General features: G+C 38.5%; 1 protein-coding gene, 2 long non-coding RNA genes and 1 pseudogene across 4 annotated transcripts; 3 read left to right on the top strand and 1 right to left on the bottom strand.

Moving 5' to 3' along the window:
- Positions 1-2,882: 2,882 nt before the first annotated feature.
- LOC147919380 (small nucleolar RNA R71) lies at positions 2,883-3,011 on the top strand (annotated as a pseudogene).
- A 4,067-nt stretch (positions 3,012-7,078) lies between these two features.
- On the bottom strand, positions 7,079-8,591 carry LOC104771318 (uncharacterized). 2 transcript variants are annotated; one of them, XR_764790.3, is made up of 3 exons: positions 8,380-8,591; positions 7,600-7,719; positions 7,079-7,368 (listed from the first exon to the last, which is right to left on the bottom strand). It is a non-coding gene; the product is annotated as an uncharacterized LOC104771318 (long non-coding RNA). The 2 variants fall into 2 exon arrangements; XR_015593306.1 differs by having other exon boundaries at positions 7,600-7,682; positions 8,380-8,580.
- A 13,928-nt stretch (positions 8,592-22,519) lies between these two features.
- On the top strand, positions 22,520-23,346 carry LOC147919379 (uncharacterized; the record flags this gene model as incomplete). Its single annotated transcript, XM_087503950.1, has 2 exons — positions 22,520-23,055; positions 23,143-23,346. Coding segments are annotated over exons 1-2 (693 nt in total), but the record flags the coding sequence as incomplete, so codon positions are not given.
- A 37-nt stretch (positions 23,347-23,383) lies between these two features.
- LOC104771317 (uncharacterized) lies at positions 23,384-23,932 on the top strand. The gene is made up of 3 exons (XR_015592700.1): positions 23,384-23,505; positions 23,588-23,695; positions 23,776-23,932. It is a non-coding gene; the product is annotated as an uncharacterized LOC104771317 (long non-coding RNA).
- Positions 23,933-23,935: the final 3 nt, after the last annotated feature.

Below are 23,935 nucleotides of genomic sequence, written 5' to 3'. Positions count from 1 at the left end.
TAAAAATTTAGAGACAACGTTAGATCATCTGAATATCCATCGAATAGGGACTTAGGGGATTGTTGAGTCGGCTCACAGTCTTTCCAAACTTCGGTTTTGTTGTCAAGCATAATAAAGAGTCATAAGAGTGTTAATCCAAATCAAATAAACCGTTATAATAAGATCATAATCCCCAACTAGTTTTGACTCAATAAATAATAATAAATGTGAATCGATAAAAACGTCAAAATTATTGATGTAAAAAGTGGAAAAAGATCTCAAGTCAACAAAATAGAAATTAACATTAGTATAGGATGGAACACCGTTCCCCCCAGACTTAAATCACACCGTCCTCGGTGGGAAAAAAGAAATAGTTGAGGATTAGAAATTATAAGGAAAAGTGTAGGGTTTAAGAACAATGTCACCTTGATGGAATGATGTTGTGTGTCGACTCCTAGACGTTTCATGGTTGCCCAAAAATTGTCTAGAGGTCGGCTGTGGTATGAAAATGTGGTGACTAACCGTTTGTACTTCCATTGGTTGCTTGACATCGAGTTTGAACTAGGCTAAGTTCAATCGAATTCTATTTGATATATTTCTAAATGCATGCTCCTTGAAACAAAAGCCTAAAACCATCAATAATAATGATAAAATAAAAATAATAAAAACATACCTAAGTAAAAGAATGTTGATGGTAGGTGGTGAGGATGGTGGGGGTTCGGAGTTGTCTCACGGTACACGGATGAACGGTCGCGGACGATAGCAGCAGGTACGGTCACAAACATTAGCAGCTAACGTTGGACGTGGTACATGGTACATGGTACATGGCATAGGCTACGGTTGGTATGGCTGGTGGGGACTCTCAACATCGATCACTCAAGGATGGTGATGATCCGTCGCCTTCGGCATGCTTTGGTCACATTAGAGGTGGCCGGTCAGTAGGTGGTACTTGCCACTAGACATATTGTTCATTGCCAATCCATGGGGACTTCTTCTTCCTTCTTATTGGCTTTTCTATTTTCTATTTTTTTGTGCTTTTTTATATAAACCTGAAACTAAAATGCAAAAATATTAAAAGTAAAAGAAAAAAATCCTAAAAATAAATACTTACTAGACATGGGTTGCCTCCCAAGTAGCGCACTTGTTTAACGTCGTTGGCTTGACGTTGGCGGCCAAGTTAGGGTTGAGAAGAGTTAGCTTTGGGAATCAATGCTCCTTCGGCTCCTTTGATATCTTGATAGTCTGCTCCAGCTTCAATAAGAAGTTGTCCTTTTGCAGAAGTTTCAAAAACTTTTGCATGAAGAAGAACTTCTTTAGTATGCCTTATCATCTTTTGGATTTGTTCCTTGCTCTCGCTGCTTAGCTCAGGAGGAACTATGATCTTGATCTTGGAAATATGTGGTGGCTCAGGCGGTTTTGGTGGCTTGGGCAGCAGGTTGTTAGTACTTTTAGATGCAGAATGGTTGAATTGCGTAAGCTTGTCGATGTTAGGATCCATCGGTTCATCATGTAATGAGTTGGTTGGCCATGACCTCGGCTTTGAGATAGTCGGGTATGACTTCTTCTTGTTCATGTTTGCAAAGGTTGTCCTCTTTGACTTGTGGTCTATGATAGCTCCAACAGTAGCTAGGAATGGTCTTCCTATAATCAAAGGTCTCTCAGTCTTGTCTTCCATATCTAGGATGTGAAAATCTGTAGGGACTAAACTGAGGTCTACAAGTTGTAGGTCTCGAACTAATCCATCGGGAACCTTTTGTGATGAGTCTCCAAATACTAAACTGAGGTTGGATGGCGATATGTCTCACAATCCTAGCTTTTCAGCTACACTTCTTGACATAACATTAACATTAGCACCAGAATCACAAAGAGAGTTAGAGAATTCAATGCCTGTTATGGAGCATGAGCAAACAAAACGTCCTAGGTCTTCAGCTTTAGGTAGTCTCCTTAAGGGGTAGTGGCTTGCGGTTTCTTCATCAAATGGACATGTCATACGAATAACATCATCATAAAAGTCAAAGAGTGGTAACATCGGTTTGACGTCACGGTAGGTGAGGGCTGGTACGGCTGAGATAGCATTGCAGTATACTTTAGGATCCTCTTCGGGTTTTCCCGAAAGTACACCAACTTGGCGTGGAACGGCATTAGCGGTTTGAGCAACTTGAGTTTCAAGCTTCTTAACATGGATAGAAATGCTTTCAAACTTTCTATTCAGTTCAGTATAGATGTTATCCATCCTTGAGTTGATATATCTTGATTGCTTTTGAAAAATAACAAGGAGTTCTTACATCTTTATATCGACGTTAGCATCAGCTTGAGAGGTAGGCGCCTGGGCTGGTCCGGATTGGAAAGGCAGGTTATTGTTGTTGAATTGAGGTCGCGGCTGAAAGTTGTTGTTTCCACCAAAGTTGTTGCCTTGAAAGCGGTTAGCTTGCTGAGGATAGTTCTGATCTTGGGGATTCTCCACATTTGGGTTCTTATAGGAAAGGTTAGAAGTATTTCTAAAGTTGTTGTTGAAGTTGTTGTTGTACCCTCGGTTTTGGTAGTATCCTTGAGCACCAACATAGTTGACTTCTTCTTCTTGGTCATAAGAATCTTCTTGGAAAGGCTCCATGTTTCCATTGTTAATATTCTCACAAGCATTTACTCCACGTTGTTGGTTCCTTAGAAGTTGGTTCATCATGTTCTTGAGATCAGCAATCTCCTTAGCGTCGGAATTGCTAGAACGGATAGTTCTATCAAAATCGGTGCAAGTGTTGCTACTACTTACGGCAAGGTTGTCGATGAGAGCTCGTCCTTCTTGAACGGTCTTTGTAGTAAAATCTACATTGCTGGCCGTGTCGAGTAAAAGTTGATACTTAGGGTGTAATCCTCTATAGAAAGTACTTAAGAGGTTACCTTGAGCAAAACCATGATGGGGGCAGTCACGTTCATAGTCCTTGAAACGTTCCCATGCTTCATAAAAGTTTTCGACCGGTCCTTGTTGAAACATTTGCAGCTTGTTGGGAAGAGAGTTGGATCTCGACTTTGTGTAGAAGTGGTTGAGAAAGGCTGACTTGCATCCTTTCCAGCTAGTGATCGATCCAGGAGGTAGAGACTTTAACCATCTACGAGCCTTGTCGGCTAGAGAGAAAGGAAAAAGCTTACACTTCAAGTAATCTTCGGGAATTCCATTGGTTCTTGTTGTAGAGCAGAATTCTTCAAAAAGATCAATGTGGTCCATCGGATGTTCAGTAGTAAGGCCATGGAACTGATTTTGTTTCATCAAGCCAATGATTTGACGTTTAATCTCGTAGTCACGTCGTGGTGGATGAGTGATACGGATGGCAGCACGGTCTTGAACGAATTGGTTAGGAGCATCATAATCGGCTATGGTACGGTTAGGAGCGGCACGTCTTAGAGGGTGCACATAAGCAGGTTGTCTTCCGCCAGCTTGAGGTAGTGGTGGATTAGCGACGAGAGCAGGCTGGTGAGGAGAAACATCACGAGGAGCTTGTAGGTGGTCTCGGCCAACTAGAGGGTCGAGTTGCGGATCAGCGGCTTCAAGGTTGGGGTTTCCACCTTGTGCGAGAATTGGATCTCCTTGCTCGTTGAGGGCAGGAGGTATCAGCGGTTGTTCGAGGTTAAAGGGACCTTGGTCCTTGTCCCTTTCTTCGGCCATGAGTTGTTGTCTTCGAAGTTTCCTAATTTCACGTTCTAGTCGATCAATGTCTTGAATTGGAGATACGGTTCTGGAGGGTTGATTCCTAGTCATGCACTACAAAATCCAAAAACAGAAACTAAAAGGGAAAATATAAGTTATCAAAAAACAAGAAAATTAAAACTAAAATTGAAAAATTCAAAAGAAAAATTCAAAGTATCTTAGACGAAAGTTCTTATCAAATTCAATGGGCAGCTAGTTACTCCCCGGCAACGGCGCCAAAAACCTTTGATGTGTGTAGAATTTCACTCCAAATCTTTTACCTGAAAAGACTACACAACGACTGAAAGTGCACAGTTAATCAGTGTAGTATTTTACGATCGATCCCACAGAGAGTAATAGCAAACACAAATTGAATTAAAAGAGAAAGAACTATGGTTAAGACTAAATAAGAGATTGGGGTTTTGGTTTTCCTAATAACTATTGCAAATAAATAAAAAACGGTTTAAAACTATAAGACTAAGGCATTGGGCGTTTTGGGAGTCATCTCAGGGGTTTCAGGGTTCTAAGCAATATCAAGTGTAAGATCTAACAAGTGAATACTAATTTTCGTTCTAGGTTCTCAACTACGAAACACTAATGAACTAACAAGCTATTTTCATGGAATGAAAGTATAAAGTCTTCATACTCCGCTACTCAACTTTCGCAGGCAACAACGCATGTCAACCAGCTAGTTAAACAAGTTCGATACATTCACCAAACTCCGCAACTCAACTTACGCAGGTTACGATGCGAGGTTTCAGTATAACACTAGTTCGAAGAAGTAGGATAACGCGGTTAACGCTCCCGTTCTCTAGATCAGCACTTGGTGATCAATCCAAGCACATGCATTAAGATAAATATGTCCCAAAAGAACTCTAATATAAAACCGAAAATAAGATCTAACCACCTAATTGAAGCGAACCATGAATTCCTCTTGAATCACCCCATATAACCCAACAAATAAAACTACCCACTCATGATGCAAAAAACGACATTGATATTATAAAGTATAGAATCAAAAACGAATCAAATAACAAAAGGGGTTCAAAGGAAACTTCTCTATTTGTCACAAAAGTAACTTGATCCCAAAAGCAATGTAAGTATGAAAGAACTAGAAAGAGTATAGAGATAGAGATGTGGTGGATCTTCAAACTTCAAGAGGGACAAGAGGTTGCGGCGGCTTCCCTGGTCATGGCTAGGGCGGCTCCAAAAGCTGTAGAAGATGCACACTTGAAAACCCTAGGTCTTAAGAGTATTTATAGGGTTTTGTCTAGGGTTAGGGTTTGTAAGGTAGGAACGTCTTTTCTTCTTGAGTGCAGGAAAAGGGACGGCGAAATAGGCTTCTGGACCATGGAGGAGGCATGGACTGGGCCACCGTGATGGTCGCTGGTCAGGCCTTCAATAAAAGCCCATCGACTGGTTGGTTTTTCTTACGTCGGTTTATAACACGTCTCGGTAAATCAGGAATATCTTCCAGATGGCTGGATGGATGGACTTGATTTTCCTTGGACGAGAACAATGACTCTTTCAGATTTCCATAGACACCAAGAACGTCAAAATGTGAGTTCGGAAAGGTCTTCAAAAGGGGCCCGTACTGAAGAGCTCTGAAACTTTCCTAAAACGTATTTTCCTTGTCTTTTGGTCCAAATTACTACAAAATCTGTAAAACCTTCTTGAAACCTGAAATACTTGATAATAGACCTTTTCTACCTGAAATCTCATCAAACTCTTCCTAAATGCATATGAAAACTATAGCTAATATGAGTAAAATAATGATGTTATCATCTCTGTTCCTTGCGAGGAATAGCCCTTGGATCATATTCTCTAGCCCTCGGTGTTGTGGAATCAGCATCAAACCGGTTACTCTCCATCAAATCACTTCCACCTAAGCTTCTAAGTCTTTGAGTCTGTGAGTCTTGTCTTGGTGGATTCCGAGGCTTGTATCATTGGTATCAGAGCTTAAACGCTCCTATCTTACCAGGTTATTTCGTTCCTTGTTTTGTTTTTTTTTATTCTGTTTCAATTCAGTTTCAAAATTTCATACGAAAACCAGAAAAGTATGTTTTCTTTTATTGCTTGAATTTTATAAAATTGAAAAAAAAAACTCATAAAAATTATTTTCTTTCTATTTTAGCTAATATAAAGTCTTAAAAAACCATAAAAAATTTTGTTGTTAATTTAAATTTGTTTGCTATTTTTGATTTGAATTTTGTTTCGATCTGTCTCAGCTTTTGTTGTTTGGCTTGCTTAGTTCGGATATCCATTGATCTCTCTTGTTTGCCTTTGACTTTTGCAAGGAACTATGGGTGACAAAAACCATATCACACTAGAGACCATCATGACTACGCTTACTGCCATGAAGGTCAACATGACAACCATGTCAACATGGCTCACCCAACTGGAGCAAATGAACCAGAATGCACCACCACTCAGCCAAGGAAGGAACCTGCAGCCTGTAGTTCAAGGATGCAACTATGATCTTCATCAAGACGAGGATCCACCATACTTACAATCTCAACAGCACCACATGGCCTTTGATCAACCCAACCGAAGAGCTCAAGGAGACCGAAACCGTGTTCGTGAAGATGAGAGAAACCTACCACCCGAAGTGAAGCTCACTGCACCTACCTTTGCGGGGAAAACTGATCCCTCAGCTTACTTGGAATGGGAAAAGAGGATGGAGCACCTATTTGAGTATTATCACTACACAGAGCCAAAGAACATAGCCCTAGCTGTTGCAAGTCTCACGGATCATGCTCTAGCATGGTGGGACTGTGAAGTAGCTGAGAAGAGAAGGCTTAGATACCAACAAATCACACGCTGGCCTGACATGAAGCTTGAGCTTTGCAAGAAGTATGTCCTCATTACCACCACAGTAGTAAAAATTTGTTGTATAGTTACAAAAAAATGTGTAGGAATAACTTATTTTTCGTAGCTAAAAATAATTTGTTACAAATTTGTTACAAAAACAAATAGTAATTATTTACTCGTCACAAGCTGACCTTTTCATCGCAAATCGTCGCTATTTGCTACAGATTTGAGACAGCCAAACTTGTAGCCATTTGCTACTAATTGATTCAGTTATCTACACCAGTTTGAGACAATTACCGTCGAACGTATTAGTAGCAAATGGTTACAAAACGTGACAAAAATTGGTGTGGCTACATACTCACAAAAATCTTCAAGGATGGTTGTCATTATTTTGTTACTAATTAGGACAAGATGTTTGTCGCATATTTTTCACAGTTAGCTTCAAATATTCTGTAATAGTTAGCTACGCGTTATTGTAACAATTAGTTTCTTCACAAAAAATCTCTATAATTAATTTTTTTGCTGTATGGATTAAATTGAATTTATATATAATTTGCATATTAAAATCCTGTTTTGCAAAAATTATTTAAATGAATATAGATATATATATATATAACTTTTTTTATTGCATTCATCATCAAAAATATCCATTACATAAAACATACATATCATGTACTACATACATACAATTTGTGGAAAAAAAAAACATGTATTACATATACATTTAAAAGTCTAATCTTCATAACTTAAGGTTTTAGATTATAGAAGAATAACACCTTACATGCATCAACTGGTGGCAATTGCTGGCCAGTATGAGTTGTTAAGTGGTTTACAAAGGCATTGAATTTTGGTTTCAAAGATTTAGCTGATCGGCCACCATCCTCACCAAATCATTGAACCTGCTCAAAGAAACAGGTATATAGAACAAAAGTGACATTAAAGTATCTCTGCAACAGAATATTTACTAATAAATTTCGAAACCATGAACTGATTTATTTCAAACTGGATCAATGTAAAAACAAAAATTCTAAGGATACAGGCATGCCAAAGATCCAAACAAAGAAACCTAGAGTAGTTACGAGATAATTATATCAAGACAGAAACAATGAAGACAGTCATAATATACATACCTGAGAAGTCTGAAAACCAGCATGGCTTGCAAGCATATGGTTCTCAGCTGCTCACTTTGCCTTTCATGATTCACCAACGAAACCTGAAACAATCATTCACCCTCCAATGGAATAGAGAAACTACAAAATTACAGAAAATTAGTAGACAAAGTCCAATCTACGAGTTTAACAGCAACACAAATACTAAACCAATCTAAGAGACATCACCATCAAAACCTGCAGAAAAGGACCATCAAAAAGAAAAGCAAAACCTGTAATATCTCAGTGTAATTAATAATAATGAGATACCTTATAAGTGACACAATGAGTAGTCTAGTTAGTCAATTTCAGTTTAGCTTAGCTCACATGCATATGTAAAGACTAACACCTTCACAGAATTACTTGATAGAATACTCAATGTTTTGTAAATAATAGGTTCTAATACTTTAAGTTAGTAATTTCATCGAACATATGGTGTGCATATGAGACAAGCAATGAATATTGTATAAAAAATCAAAACTCCAGATATCTGATACTTTAGGAGTTACCGGATCAACACAAATCTGAAGGAAAATCCAGAAAACAATATAACACATCATAAAAAAAACCTGGAGGAACGAGTATATAAGGAAGAACAAGACTTGACGTGAACACATAAAACTTCGACAAAATCATTCATAAACAAGACTCTCAAATTAAAACAAAAACCAAGCCAGATCTAGAGAACCGAAACGGATCAAACCGAAGATGACATAAACACTAAATCATTGCAAAATAAAGAACACCAAGTATATGTTTTACCTTCTGTGTTAATTCTTAATTTTGACCTCACCAATTTGATTTGGATCGATGCATGTGACGATTAAGAGGGGCTTTGTAGATGGATGAAACTGAAAATCATGACCTCAAGGGATTGAGACTTAGGGGAATCCAGACAGAGAGGGATCGAGAGTGAAAAAGAGAGAAGAAGGTAGAGAAAAAAGGGATAAAATCGTGTCCGTTAGATTTATTTTAATCAACGGTTCATATTAGAAAGAATGTGCCATGTCATCTATCTGAGTAATGTTTTCCCATTGGCTCACGTTTAATGTATATTTTCTTATTCCATTTTAATCACTTTTTCTTAATTTATAAAGTTTTAAAATACTATAGTCAAATGAAAAATATGTTATAATAATGAGAATATGATCATAATATTTTTTAAATAAATATTTTAATTTATAATTTAACTATTTATTAAAAAAAACAACAAAACACAATGTAAACTATTGATGAGATGATTTTATAATCCTAGTTTTAATTTTAATCTGATGTTGTATCAAAAATAAAATGATACTATAATACATGATTTTTGTAGTAAACATAATTATCTTATATCTGTAGATAGTTTTGCAACTTGTTTGATTAGACAATCACTACCATGCTACATATGTATTTGTAGCAAAATAAAAAAACTTTCGTCACACAAGCATCACTCTGTAGCTAAATTGCGACGACCATTTCTGAATGGTATTGCTACGCGTTAAAATTGTCGCAACAGTTACTAAATTTCATAGCAAAAGTATTATACTATTAATCTATTTTTCTATAATTATTTTTAAAATATTTATTACATCTTGCGACGATTCATGTTGTGGGTAATGACGTTACAAAATGGTGTGTCACAAATTATGTAGCAATTTTACTACAAAATATTTTAGTAACTATCCGTCACTATTTATCTACATTTCCTCACAAAATAGCTACAAAATAAATTACCTCATATGTTGTAACAAATTTGTCACATTCTGTAGCTATATTTTGCTACAATTATTTACGTAACAGTTATCTGTAACTATTTGAAAGGTTTTTACTAGTGTTACTGAAACAATTTCGTGCTTTGTTTCAGGGATCTAGGAGTGTAGAAGAGTATTATGAAGAATTTGAATTCATAAGAAGCCGTCTCGAGCTTGAGGAGACCGAGGAGTCCCTCATGTCCCAGTTTGTAGATGGTCTCCAAGATCGTATACAACGAAAAGTGGAGACGCAGCCCTACCACTCCCTACAAGAAGTTCTACACCTCGCTATGAAACGTGAGCAACAAATCAAGAAGAAGACAAATCCAAAGATACCTCGTGGAGCCAGCCACAACCCACAACGGTTAAAGCACCACCTCCACAAACTGTAGACAAAGGAAAATCCATTGTCGTGGAGTCTCGTTTCATATCAAATGATTATCATGCTGAACAAGGTAAGTCCTCTAACCCTCCAAGATCACATGAAATAATTTGTTATAAATGCCAAGGCAGGGGACACGTGGCAAAAGAGTGCCCCAACAAGCGAGTCATGGTGATCACTACCGACGGTTATGACTCACAAGATGAATTTGACCCGATGCCAGCCAATGAAACCACCATCTATGCTGATGCAGGCTAGCTACTAGTCATACAACGAGTAATCTCAGCCCAACCAACAACGAATGAGACCAAACAAAGCGAAAACTTGTTTCATTCTCGTTGCATGATCAAAGATAAGGTATGTCACTTGATTGTGGATAGTGGTTCGTGGACTAATATTGCTAGTGTTACTCTTATTGAGAAGCTAGGACTCGACACCACTAATCACCCGAGGCCGTATAAGCTTAAATGGCTTAATGACAAAGAGAAGATAAAGGTGTCAAAACAAGTCGAAGTACCATTCTCTATCGGACAATACCAAGATCAAGTCTTGTGTGACGTTGCACCTATGCAAGCTGGGGATGTTCTACTTGGTAGGCCTTGGCAATATGATCATGAGGTCCAACACAACAGTCGTACCAATCACTACTCGTTTTGCCTCAACAATCACAAGTTTACTCTTGCTCCATTAGACCAAAAAGAAGTTCGTGCAATGCAAGCAAAATAAAAGATATGTGCTAATACACGGTTTAGTTGTTATATCGATAAGTCCTACTTTCCTCCAAACATGGATATGACGCACTTGTTTTTGCCAAAAGACCCATTTGTCAAATTTTCGAGCCAGAAAGGAGCAAACTTCAACAACCCAAGGTGTATCTATCACGGTGAACCACACGCCTACACTAGAGCTGAATGCTGCAAAAGGAGTCTACTACTCAATGCTGCTCCAAAATGAACCACCTGATTCACCAATCCGCCATCAAACAAAGCAATACCAAGGTAAGACTTTAGAGTCGCAAACCCGCATGAAAGCTAACTTACTTTCTCTTGGTGCATGTCAAATAGTTTCAAGGTCGAACTCATTTAAGGGGTAGGGGATGATGTAAGAATGGGAGCTGAATTACTGGCTGAAGCAGTGGCTGAAGTACTACTTCACAGACTGCTTGATGAACAGCCTGACGAACTTCCTGATAGACTGCCTGAAGTACTTTTTGGAAAGAACCAGCTTGTACCAGTCAAGGAGAACCATCATATCCTTTCGATATGTGGAAGAATCAGTAACAAACATAATTTGGAGCTGACCACTAGAACTAGAAGTGATGCGGACATTCAACGAGCCGGAAGATCACATCGTTGGAGTAGGACCGTTGCACTCTTTTTCTCTTATTTAGGGTTTTTCCCAATGGGTTTACCTAGAAAGGTTTTTAATGAGCAACATCCTTCCACATATCTTCCTACACATATTCTATGGAGGATGATCATAGAAAGCCACCCTTGTTTTGTGCTAGTTCAAGACATGGTTCAGGGAACCTATCCACAAGTCAATTATCACTCAAAATGGATCTTTCCATAAATGGCTCAAACCAAAGCATCCCTTGGCGTCCTGGAGAGCTTCTATATCACTTGGAGACTTCACCACACATCTTAGGATGAACCCCAACTCACTTGATTAGGCGGATCAAGTTAAAGTGCAACTTTCCTTATTTGGATCCGTTTGTCTTTATAACACAACAACTTTTTCCTTATTCAATGATGTGCCTATGTGATAACAGGATTTTCACCCAGGGTATCAATTCCCTATGCATTTGTAGTACAAAGGGTTATCAATCCAAATGGTTGTTATGCTAGCAGAAAAGATATGATCAAAACAATGCAAGTCAGGCCAAGCAATAGTGGGTTTTTTCTAACAACCTAAAGTGAGCAAAAGTAAATAAAAGAACAAACTACACGACCTAAGTACTCAATGCAAGCATTCGGGTACTGGATCAGGTGGGGTAATCGGATTAAGAAGACAAGGATGAACAGCTTGAAGGTATACACGAAGCTGGTGATCGAGTACCAGTTCGGGTAAGGGGTTGAGTTATAGAATAAAACTAAACAATCAAGATAAGAAAGCTCCTAAGACCATCTCCAATGTATATCTCTATATTTTTCTCTAAAATAGAGTTACTCAAAAATAGAGCATTGTTTTTCTCCAATGTATTACTCTGTTTTCAACTCTAAAATACAGTTAGTGTAAAAAAATAGAGGTGAGAATAGAGTTGCTCTATATATAGAGTAATCCTATCATTTTCTCTATTTTAGAGTAAAATATAGAGTAGAGTTGGAGCAAATGTTGCTCTATAATAGAGATTTGAATCTAAAATAGAGTGGGGTTGGAGATGCCCTAACGATGGGGTAATCGACTCATAAGTGCTTCTGACTAATTTTGGATGTCCTACATGCCTCAAGCAAATACTCCCTAGACAATGAATCTCTTAAACCTTCCTAAAACACTCTCGTGATAGAAACAATCAACCTTAGTCACTCGCATACCCAACTCTCGTTGGAGAAACATGACCAAGCAGGCATTACAATCCGATTCATTATTGTCAATAAACTCCTTACACATCTAATCTCTTAGGCTAAGTGAGTAAATCTCTAGCATTGATTGATTCAAGCATTTCAACAACATTTCTCGATGGCAAAACACCCTAGATCTAATCTCAACCTCTCAGTCTGAAAATTGCGTTAAGAACACCAATCTAGAAAGGAATTTATATAAAATAAACATTTAATCTAAGACATCCTAACCGATAAAAAACACATATTTGTCTATCCCATCCTTAGAAACCTTAATTCACTACTCAGATCTCATGGTAAAAAACATAAAAACACAAATGAATGAAAATTGCATTGTATTAAAATAAGATAAAAAGTGGTAGAGTACAGAATCGAAATTGAAAGTAATAGCAAAAGAAAATAAAATTGAATCCTAACAAAGTGGAAAAAGTGTTTGAATCAATCTCTCTCTCTCTCTCTCTCTCTCTCTCTCTCTCTCTCTCTCTCTCTCTCTCTCTCTCTCTCTCTCTCTCTCTCTCAGAAGCTCTCGCTTTCTATGTTTGAGTGTCTACGGCGTGCTAGGATGAGAAGAAGAAGAGGGGGGTTTATATATGGAAACCCCTTTAACCTAGCTGCTCAGTTTTGTCAGAGGGTCTGCTGGAGGCGGTGCATGAGGTTCAAGTCGGGTAGGTCATCGGGTAGGGCTTCAGGTTGTTCTTCCTGTTCTTAGATTATCTTTGATCGGGTTGAGGTTTGGACTGTTATTCTTGCACGATCGCTCCTTCGGGTACATGCTCGGGTTTGACCTCATTTTTCCCCATTTTGGCCTCCAAAGCACTTGTTTTCATCCAAAATGCACAAATGCAACAATGCAGCACTCTAAATGGCCTAAATGCAAATTCCTACAGTTAAAGACCTAAAAATGCTGAGGTTAGGATATATATAATGCAAAATATAGACAAAAAGGGTGTCTAAAACATGTAAATTAAAGAGTTATCACACCCCCAAACTTATATCTTGCTAGGATCAATCAACCCTTAGTCCTCTAGCAAGGAAGTAGGAGGATGATGTTTGAAAATGGGGACTCAAAACCTTTTAATACTAAGCGAAGGATTCAAGCTATAGTCCTTAAAGATAGTATAATGGTGCTAAGATCAATCAACCCTTAGCTCTTGAGAATCTACCCTTTTCTCATTCACTTTCTTTATATCCAACACCTTAGAATAAAACTGCCTAAAACTTTGATTTTAACTCCCTTTTTTTGTTTGCAATCCCTAAGGTTTTAACTTTGAACAGCTAGCTCTCTTTAACAACATTTTTTTTTCTTTCTTTGCTTACTTCTATTTTTTTTGTTTTCTCTCTTTTTTTTTGTCTTTTCTAGGAGGCTATAGCAAGACTTTTCTCTTTATTTTTTTTGACTTAGAGACTTAGAGCTAATTAAACTGAACCTTAGGGACTTTCTTCTTTAGTTTTTATTTTATTCCTCAACCCAACCCCAAATAAACATGCTAACCACCTATCTTTCAAAACCGATTCTATTAGCTAGTCCAAATGATTCTAAACTTAGCTAAAACAAGAGCCAGTTCTTTGTCGTTCTCAATACTCTCAAGGTTTTACAACCTATAGCACCATCAAAACATGAAAAGGCCTCACTCAACAAATCACAACAAGGCTTGAAAGAAAAGGTTTGGGTTTAAGGGTAGGGAAAAACAATTTCGGGTTAAGCGAAAAGATTGGCAAAATTAGAGTGTTAACCCGTTAGAGTTACCATGAGCAAGCATTCAAATTCCATAAGCAAGATAATTTAAATTCAGGTTAAGTCCAATAATATAGAGATGATACAATGTTCAAGCAAGTTTCACACAAGTGGAAGAAGCTTTCAAAAGACACAAGGTTTTAAACAAAGATTTTTCTTTTTTTTTCAAAGATTGATCTAGCAGCAATGAACTGTGATTAAGGGCTATAACTTCAATTCTAAGGTTGGACTTTAAACAAGGTGGTTTTAATCATTTTCCCCTAAAATGCATATGCAACAATCCTATATGAAGCAATCTAGACTCAATCCTAATATGTAAATGCAACTACATGAACACTCTTTTTTTTTTTTCAAATTTTTTTTGGGTTTTTTTAATGCAAATAGATGCAGACTTAAATGAATAAAACTAATATGCAAAAATTTGAAATAAGAAAATAAAACACAATGTTAAATACATTCTCAGACCCTCCCCAAACTTAAATTACACAGTCCCTTGTGTAAATAAAAGTCTGAAAAAGAAATCTGAGAATCACACAAAGAAAATGAAACAAAATGCAATGGTGTAAACAATGGTTTGGATGAAAGTGGTACCTCATGGGTTGGTGAAGAAGGAGGTTGTAGCAGCCTCCATCCGAGGGGTTGATCGAGTAAGGCATCGCGTAGCTCACCGGGTAGGGCATCAGGTAGTCAAAAACACCAAAGAGAGGAAAGACCTAAAAACTTAAACTTTATTTACAATTATGCCGTTGGGACTTCCTCCCAAGTGAGCTTGTTTATAGTCGCTGAGCTTGACTTTCAATGCCTGTCAGACTTGGGTGGGGTCGGTGAGGTACAGTGATGACCCCGCCTATGTGCTCTCACTTGCCATGTATTTCTTCACTCTTTGTCTGTTTACAGTAAACTCGGTCCCATCCTTCCCGAGCAAAGTCACTGTTCCATAAGGCATAACTTCCTTAATTGCGAAGGGTCCTGACCATCTCGACTTGAGCTTTCCAGGAAACAGTTAAAGCTTGTAGTTGAATATGAGAACTTTATCGCTAGCTCTTAAATCCTTGTGTTAGATTTTTTTTGTCATGAAAAGCCTTAGTTCTTTCCTTGTAAATCTTTGAATTATCATAAGCCTCTAATCGTATTTCATCGAGTTCGTGAAGATCCATTGCTCTCCTTTCTTGAGCAGTTTTTATGTCTAGATTTAGGAGTTTAGTTGCCTAGATCGCCTTATACTCGACCTCAACTGGTAGGTGACAATTTTTTCAATAAAGAAGTTGGAATGGCGTTCGCCCAATCGGGGTTTTGTAAGCTGTTCTGTAGGCCCATAACGCATCATCTAGCTTGAATGCCCAATCCTTTTTTTTTGATTCCCACAATCCTAGCTAATATTGCCTTTATATGTTTATTACTTACTTCTACTTGCCCGCTGGTTGGTGGGTGGTAAGCTGTCGCAACTTTATGATTAACCCCGTGCTTTCGCAACAATCCATCGAAACCCTATTAATGAAGTGGGTTCCTCCGTCACTAATTACTACTCTAGGGATTCCAAATCTCGGGAAAATGATGTTTTTGAACATCTTCACTACGACCTTGTGATAATTTGTCGGGCTGGCTATTGCTTCAACCCATTTTGAGACATAGCCGACTGCCACCAGGATGTACATGTTTCCATTCAAAGGCGGGTTGAAAGGTCCCATGAAATCGATTCCCCAAACATCGAAAACTTCGACTTCTAAGATGGGCTATTGAGGCATCTCGTTCCTCCTGCCGATGTTACCCATTTTCTGGCATGGGTCACACTTTCTTATGAAGAGCTGCGCGTCTTTGAACATGGTTGGCCACCAAAGACCGGCTTGAAGGATCTATTGGACGGTTTTGAAAGTAGCAAAAATGACCTCCATAAGCGGACCCATGGCAGTGCTCGAGCACTCCTTGAAATTCTTCCTCAGCTATACAACGTCTGAATAGGCCATCAGTCCCCTTTTTGTATAAATAGGGTTCATCCCAGTAATAGCTATTGACGTCTCTGAAGAATTTTTTCTTTCTGTGGGCATCATATTCCTTTGGAATCTCTCCGCATACCATGTAGTTCACAAAATCCGAGTACCAAGGTAGCTTAACTGACTCGATTGCCATAAACTTGATCGACCCGGTTGAGTCGGGGGTGGAGTGAGCTATCGTGTGTCCAATCATGTGGCTCATTTCTTCCAGGAAATCGATGTGCATTAGTCTTTCTTTGGGCATTGAGTCATCTATTGGGAGCGGATCCTCAATCCTCATTCTAGATAAATGGTCGGCTACTCCATTTTCAATTCCTTTCTTATCCATAATTTCTATGTCGAATTCTTGCAGAAGAAGGATCCATCTGAGAAGCCTAGGTTTGGTGTCCTTTTTTGAGTAAATGTACCTTAGGGCTGCATGATCCGTGTAAAAAATTACCTTCATACCGACCAGGTAACTCCAGAATTTTTCGAATGCAAAAACTACAGCAAGGAGCTCCTTTTCCGTTGTTGCATACCTCGTCTGAGCGTCGTCCATGGTTCTGCTGGCATAGTAGATTACATGGAGCCTTTTATCTATTCTTTGGCCTAGTACTGCCCCTACAGCATAATCAGATGCATCACACATAATTTCAAAAGGATGATTCCAGTTAGGTGCCTGGACTATCGACGCGTTCACCAGAGCTTCCTTGATCTTATTGAATGCATCTAAACACTCCTTGTCAATAATGAATTCTGCTTCTTTGCAAGGAGCCGTGTTAACGATCGCACAATCTTTGAGAAGTCTTTAATAAAATGCCTGTAGAACCCCGCGTGACCCAGGAAGCTCCTGATGTCTTTTACTGATCTAGGTGGTTGTAATTGAACCATTACTTCAATCTTGGCTTTGTCTACCTCTATCCCCTTCTCTGAGATCTTGTGGCCGAGGACTCTCCCTTCTTGAACCATAAAGTGGCATTTTTCCCAGTTTAACACTAGGTTAGTCTCTTCACACCTTCTTAGCACTTTGCAGAGGTTGAAAGGCAGGATGAGAAAGAGGCTCCATATACTGAAAAGTCGTCCATGAAAACCTCCACCATCTCTTCTATTAAATCTGAGAAGATGGACGTCATGCATCTTTGAAAGGTTGCAGGAGCGTGGCACAAACCAAAAAGCATTCTCTTATAGGCAAAAGTACCGTAAGGGCAGGTAAATGTCGTTTTTTCCTGGTCAGCAGGGTGTATAGGGATTTGGAAAAACCCACTATGCCCGTCAAGGAAACAGTAGTAGGGGTGGTTAGCAAGCCTTTCCAACATCTGGTCGATGAAAGGCAGAGGAAAGTGATCTTTCCTAGAGGCTGCATTAAGCTTCCTATAGTCAATACACATTTGATGCCCATTTATTGTCCTTGTGGGAATTAGCACATCTTTCTCGTTTTTTACAACAGTGATTCTACCTTTCTTCGCAACGCAGTGCACCGGATACACTCAAGTACTATCAGAGATAGGATAGATAACTCCAGCGTCGAGCAACTTCAGAATTTCCTTTTTCACCACTTCTCTCATATTCAGATTTAGCCTACGCTGAGGTTCCACACTAGAGTATGATTCATCCTATGGGTGCAGAGATCAGGAGATATACCCTTGATGTCGTCTAGAGTGTAACCTATTGCCCCTCGATAATTTCTTAATTGAGTGCATAGCAATTTCAGCTCTTTTTCTGGCAAGCTAGAATTGACGATAACTGGGTAGGTTGAATTAGGTCCCAAGAAAGCGTACCTTAGCCCGGACGGAAGAGGTTTGAGTTCTACTTTAGGCGCTTTCGACTCAGACCAATCATCAGTGGTTTGGACCTGCGACTCGAAGTGGTACTCAATCATCCTGCTCGGTAAAGTGGTCGTGTTAGTGATGGGGTTGGTGTTCGGGTGGGCTGGTGTTGAGCAGCTGCATGACATAACACAAGAGGTGACAACTGACTTGCTGAAGCCTTGTTTTTCAAGCATCATTCTCTCCTCCTCAGCTTCCCTCAGATCCTCACTTAATTTTGGCTCAATGACTGCTCTATAGGTATCAAGCAATTCCTTATAGAGTTTTGTTTCCTGGTGTATGAATCCCTCCTTACCATCCTTTGTTAGCGCCGTCTGTAGGCAATCTCCGATCGTTACCTCCTCAAACGCCTCCTCGCGTAATTTATCTAATTCCTCTATCCAGAAGGTTTGCCCTGCGATTGTGGGCTTTTTCATAGTTTTCCGAATATCAAACTGCATAGTGAGGTCTTCCCCGAGTTTTAGATCGTTCTTCCCGTTCCTCACATCTATCATTGCTCCTGCGGTGGCTAAGAATGGTCGTCCTAAAATCAGCGGATCCTTTGGTTCTACATCCATTTCCAAAACCACGAAGTCGGTTGGTACATCCACTGATCCTACTTTGACCGGTAAGTCTACCAATACTCCACTCGGCAACCTTGTAGTTCTGTCTGCCAGGACTAGTTGGATGTCGGTGGGCTTGAATTTCTCAAATCCAAGGCGTTTGGCTACAATGAAAGGCATTAGGCTGACCGATGCCCCCAAGTCACAAAGACCTCTTCTGAATGTCAAAGGTCCAATCGAGCAAGGTAATGTGAATGATCCCGGGTTGCTCAGTTTCTTAGGTGCAATAGTTCTCTGGATGACAACACTACACTCATGGTTGAGTATAACCATTTCTTGAACTTGTTTGATCCGTTCCAGCACCGCATCTTTCAGGAATTTCTGGTAAGGGGGTATTAGGTTGAAGGCTTCCATTAGAGGCATGCGAAGCTCGAGTTCATTCATCTGTTTTTCGAACACTACAACAAATATGCACATTGATAGCAGACGGATATAGCTCATTTTCCGTCACTGCTATGAAAGATGAGATTTTTTTTCGGTTACTTTTTAATAGCATCTTATTAACGCTATGATAGGAAAATTATGTAGCGGGAACCAAAAGTGACTTTTGTCCGCCAATACTTAGTGAAATTATTCACTTAATCGCCAAATAAAAAAAAAACCCAAAAACTCGACACACTCTCTCTCTCTCTCGTTACAACCTAAGCTACAGTCGATCTCTTCTTCTAAATTCTCTGTGTGTGCTCAATTTCTTATTTTAAATCTCTATCAAATCTTCAATTTTATCGCCGTTTGCGAAAAGCCCCAATTTCGCCGTTTTTGAGAAGCACTAAATCTCCATATCCATCGCAATTGAGAGCTCGAATCCGTTTTTGAGGCATGTCTTTCTTCTTTCTCCTAATTTCGTTATTTGTTTCGGTTATATGTGATTTCAAACAGCTTATGTGTGATTATTTATCTAGTTTAGTTATCTGTTTTGTTAGGGTTCGATTTATCTAGATTTATTTCGTTATCTGTTTTTTTAGGGTTCGATTATTTACAGATTTTGAGAATGTGGAGTTTCGAATCCATCTGTTTTGTTAGGGTTCGATTATTTACAGATTTGACTCAAACTTAGCTTTTGGATTTGAGTATTTGCGCCTTCATAAACTTTTTGTATCCTTCATAAACTGAACGATTATTTTTTTTTTCCCAAGTGTTGGTGATTGAAATGTTGGGGAACTGAAGCTTCTCATTTCTCTGTACTCACACAACAGGTTAGTATCACTCAACCAATAGTTAAACATTATTATTACACACGAATATTGGTGATTGCTATGTTTTGTCCTTTGAGTCTGATTTGTATAAATAGTGATTAGATTAGTGAGATTTTACACAGTTAGATATTGGTTTAAGAGCATCTGTATGTGTCTGAAGTAGTGCAGTATTGTCTGAATTGTTGCTTAATGTGAGCTATGTATAATATGTATCTCTATTTTATCTATAAAGGTTAAAATTTATATTATAACATATAATGTTGGACAAGGCATGGGTGCATCTATGCAGGTAAGGAATTATATTTCATAATTAGGTTTCATTTTGGGTTTGGATACTTTAAGATGTTCTTTTAGTTATTATTTTTTTCTTTAATTATCCATTGAACAGCTGATCCTGGTTATAAAAGTGGAGCTTGGAAATTTGTAAGGGATGTGTCTGCGGCTTTAGGTGACATAGAAATGATAATATGTCCTTGTAAAGACTGTCGTAATGTAGTACGACAGTTAAACAGTGTTGTGGTTGAGCATCTTGTAATAAGAGGGATGGATGAGGCATACAAGCTGCATAGTGATTGGTATCATCATGGAGATGTGAAGTCAGTAGATGAAGTTCAAAGTAGCTCAACACAGTGGAATGAGGAAGTTTTTGAGTTATATAAAGCTGCTGATTTTTTTGATCAAGAGTTGGCTTGTAGAGGTGACTTAGCTGACCAATCTGTGGGCGACTTAAGTGAGATTGCAGAGGGTGAGGACCAACGAGAAGATGAGTTCCTTGCAAAGATCCGGGATGATTTCGGAAATGTGAAAAAGGCTGGGATGAAGAGAAAGAGAACTGTCTATAAAGAACCAGTGTTTGACAGTGATGATGATGAAAGTGAATCCGATGAAGATGAGGAAGTAGAAGTAGATGAAGATTAGTTATCAAGGTGGAAGAAAAGATCCATTTTCTTTATTCTGCCTTATTGGGAGGATCTACCAGTACGGCATAATTTGGATGTAATGCACATAGAAAAGAATGTGACTCACAGCATTGTATCCACATTGTTGCATTGTGGAAAATCTAAGGATGGTCTTAATGCTCGTAAGGATCTTCAACATCTTGGTCTAAGAAAAGAGTTGCATCCTACCACAAAAGGAAAGAGAACATATCTTCCAGCAGCACCTTGGTCTTTGTCCAAGAATGAGAAGAAGATTTTTTGCAAACGACTATTTCATTTTAAAGGTCCAGATGGATACTGTTCTAATATTTCAAGAGGAGTTTCAGTAGAAGAGTGTAAGGTAGGAGGTCTGAAATCACATGATTATCATGTCTTGATGCAACAGCTTCTCTCGGTTGCACTTAGAGGATTGTTACCAAAAGGTCCTAGAACAGCAATACTACGGCTATGCGCATTCTTCAATCATTTGTGTCAGAGAGTTATTGACATTGAGGTTATTACAGTATTGGAAGCTGAAATTGTAGAAACGCTTTGTATGTTTGAAAGGTTTTTCCCTCCAACCTTCTTTGATATCATGGTACACTTGACTGTTCATCTAGGAAGAGAAGCTAGACTAGGAGGACCTGTGCATTTTAGGTGGATGTATCCATTTGAGAGGTATATGAAAGTTCTAAAAGATTTTGTAAGAAATCCTGCAAGACCAGAGGGTTGTATAGCAGAGTCATATCTTGTAGAAGAAAGCATGCTGTTTTGTAATGAGTTTCTGAAAAAGACAACCAATGTAGAAGAAAAACCTGAGAGGAATGTAGAGTATGTGAACAGCTCTATATTAGAAGGTCGTTCAATATCAGCAGGAACGTCATTCACTCTTACTGAAATGGAGAAGAATATAGCCCATCTTGCTGTCATTCAAAATACAGCTGCCTTTGATCATTATGTGGAGTAAGTTACTTGTGTATTTCATTCCTTATAAATTATAAGGTCAAAATTATGCTACTGATAGTTTCTTTTCGTATTTATGATTTGGTAGTATGCATTTGCAATATCTACAAGACTCAAATCCAAGGTGTAGACGTGATGCAACATATTTATGGTCTATGCATGCTAAGAATTTTGCTGCTTGGTTAAAAGGACAGGTGAGTAAAGTTATGAATTTGATGAGTCTGTTTATAAATCTACACTAGACTGATTCATAATTTTGATTAGTCTGTTTAATTTTGCAGATATCTATTACTTCTGATGGACATGAAGACATAGTTAAATGGCTAGCATATGGTCCACGGTGTACTGCAAGGTCCTATATTGGTTATATAGTTAATGGACAACGTTTTCACACATACTCACTTGAAAGGCAGAGTCAGAACAGTGGTGTTTATTATGAGGCAACGGCTATGTGTAGATCTAGTGCTAAGGATACTTCACAAGTAGTTGATTTGGTGTCATATTATGGGAGAATTACTGACATCATATTATTGGACTACCATGTGTTCTATGTGCCGATAGTTAGATGTAACTGGGCAGTAAAAGGTAATGGAGTTAAAGTGGAAGATGGATTCACACTTGTTAACTTAAATCAGAGCCAAGTAAGCTTTCAGAAGGATCCGTATATTCTAGCATCTCAAGCAAAGCAAGTATTTTATTCAAGTGAAGATGGATCAAGTTGGTCTGTTGTTATGAGAGGTGCTTCAAGAAGATATAGTAAAGAAGATGTTCAGTCTGGAAATGCAGATATAATTGGTCCATTGCCAGTAGATGTTGACATGGATACTGAAATGGATGAAGCTGAATATGCTAGAACTGATTGTGAAGGCATATATGTGCAAGAGTAGATTCTTGATTCATTTATATATATATATATATATATATATATATATATATGTTTTTGTTTATGGTTGATGTTTGTTGAATGTTATAGATTTTATGATGTATTCTATTATATAAGTTCTACGTGATTAAGTTTCTGTTCTAAGTGATTAATTTTCTGTTTACGCAGGTGAATTAAAATGGGTGGAACTAAAAAGAAGGTTGGAGGGAAGAAGGGTGGAGGAAAAAGAAAGAGAAAGTCTAAGGATGATGACGAACCTGAGTTTATTTGTACTGTGGAGGCCCAACCTGTAGCAACAGAACAGCATGTGGAGGCCCAACCTGTAGCAACAGAACAACATGTGGAGGAAGAGGAGCATCATTCAGAAGAACCACAAACTCAACAGCAACCAGAAGAACCAGTAGGAGAGTTTGTGTTGTCTGAAGAACATGAGCAGCCTGCTACGCGTAAAAGAAAACGAGGACCAACAAAGATGAAAAACCTAGCCAAGGATCCATCTGTTAGAGTGAAAGTTGATTACAATGTACTTGGAGTAGCGGTTGGTCCAGGGTCAGTCAAGTTGGCATCATATGTAGGGACATTGATGCGAGAACACATCCCTATCAACATACCTAACTGGAAGAAAGTGAGTCCAGATCTTAAAACACTTCTCTGGAGATCTGTTCAGGTAACAAGAAGTTTTTTTGTTTTTAAAAAGTCTCTCAATTGAACAGGTTTACTTTTATAGTTATGGTGTGAGTGTAAGTGAATGCAGGCAAGGTTTGAGCTTGATGAAGATTGGCAAAGGATATCTGTGATTCACCAGATGGGACATTTGTGGCGATCACACAAGTCTGTCACGGTGAAGGCTATAAATTTGGCTGCAAATAACCAAGAGAGGATGAATTTGAGACCACCAAATATTGGTCCTGTTGATTGGCAAAAATTTGTCAAACTCAAAACTAGTGCTGTATTTAAGGTAATTACTTGTGATTATAATTGTTTAGTAGTTGATTGGTGATTAGTAATTAACATGTTTCATTATTAGGCCGTGAGTGAGAAATATAAAGCAAAAAGAAAGAATCAGATACCTCACACCACTAGTCGTAAAGGGATCAGCAGACTAACAGAAGAAATGGCAAGCATATATACTACAACTATGTTGTTTATTATTATACATAGTGCTTGTACTGTTACTGAAATTTTGTTTCCTGGAACAGAAAGCTGAAAGTGAAGATCCTTCCAGCGTGACAAGACTAGATGTTTGGATCAAGTCTCGCACCAAAAAGGATGGTACACCAGTAGATACGAATGCAGCTGATTTGATTGTAAGTCTGAATAGAGTTGTACACCAGTAAATAGTGTGTTATCGACTAGTAAAACCTGAAACTGTCTTTATGTTTTTCAGCAAAAAGCAGCTGAAATTGGTGGAAGTGATGCTCCAGCATTTTTAACAAATCCAGATGAAGATCACCTCGCCAAGCTTTTAGGACCTGACAATTCTGGTAGGCTGAGGGCAATGGGTAGAGGCATGAGTAAGACCAAATTAGCTTATTTACAAATGCAGA

The sequence above is a fragment of the Camelina sativa genome, chromosome 20, assembly GCF_030686135.1.
Source record: "Camelina sativa cultivar CO46 ecotype springtype chromosome 20, ASM3068613v1".
NCBI lineage: Eukaryota > Viridiplantae > Streptophyta > Magnoliopsida > Brassicales > Brassicaceae > Camelina > Camelina sativa.
Note: the sequence above shows the minus strand (reverse complement) of the source record. Positions and strands in the feature narration are given on the sequence as shown.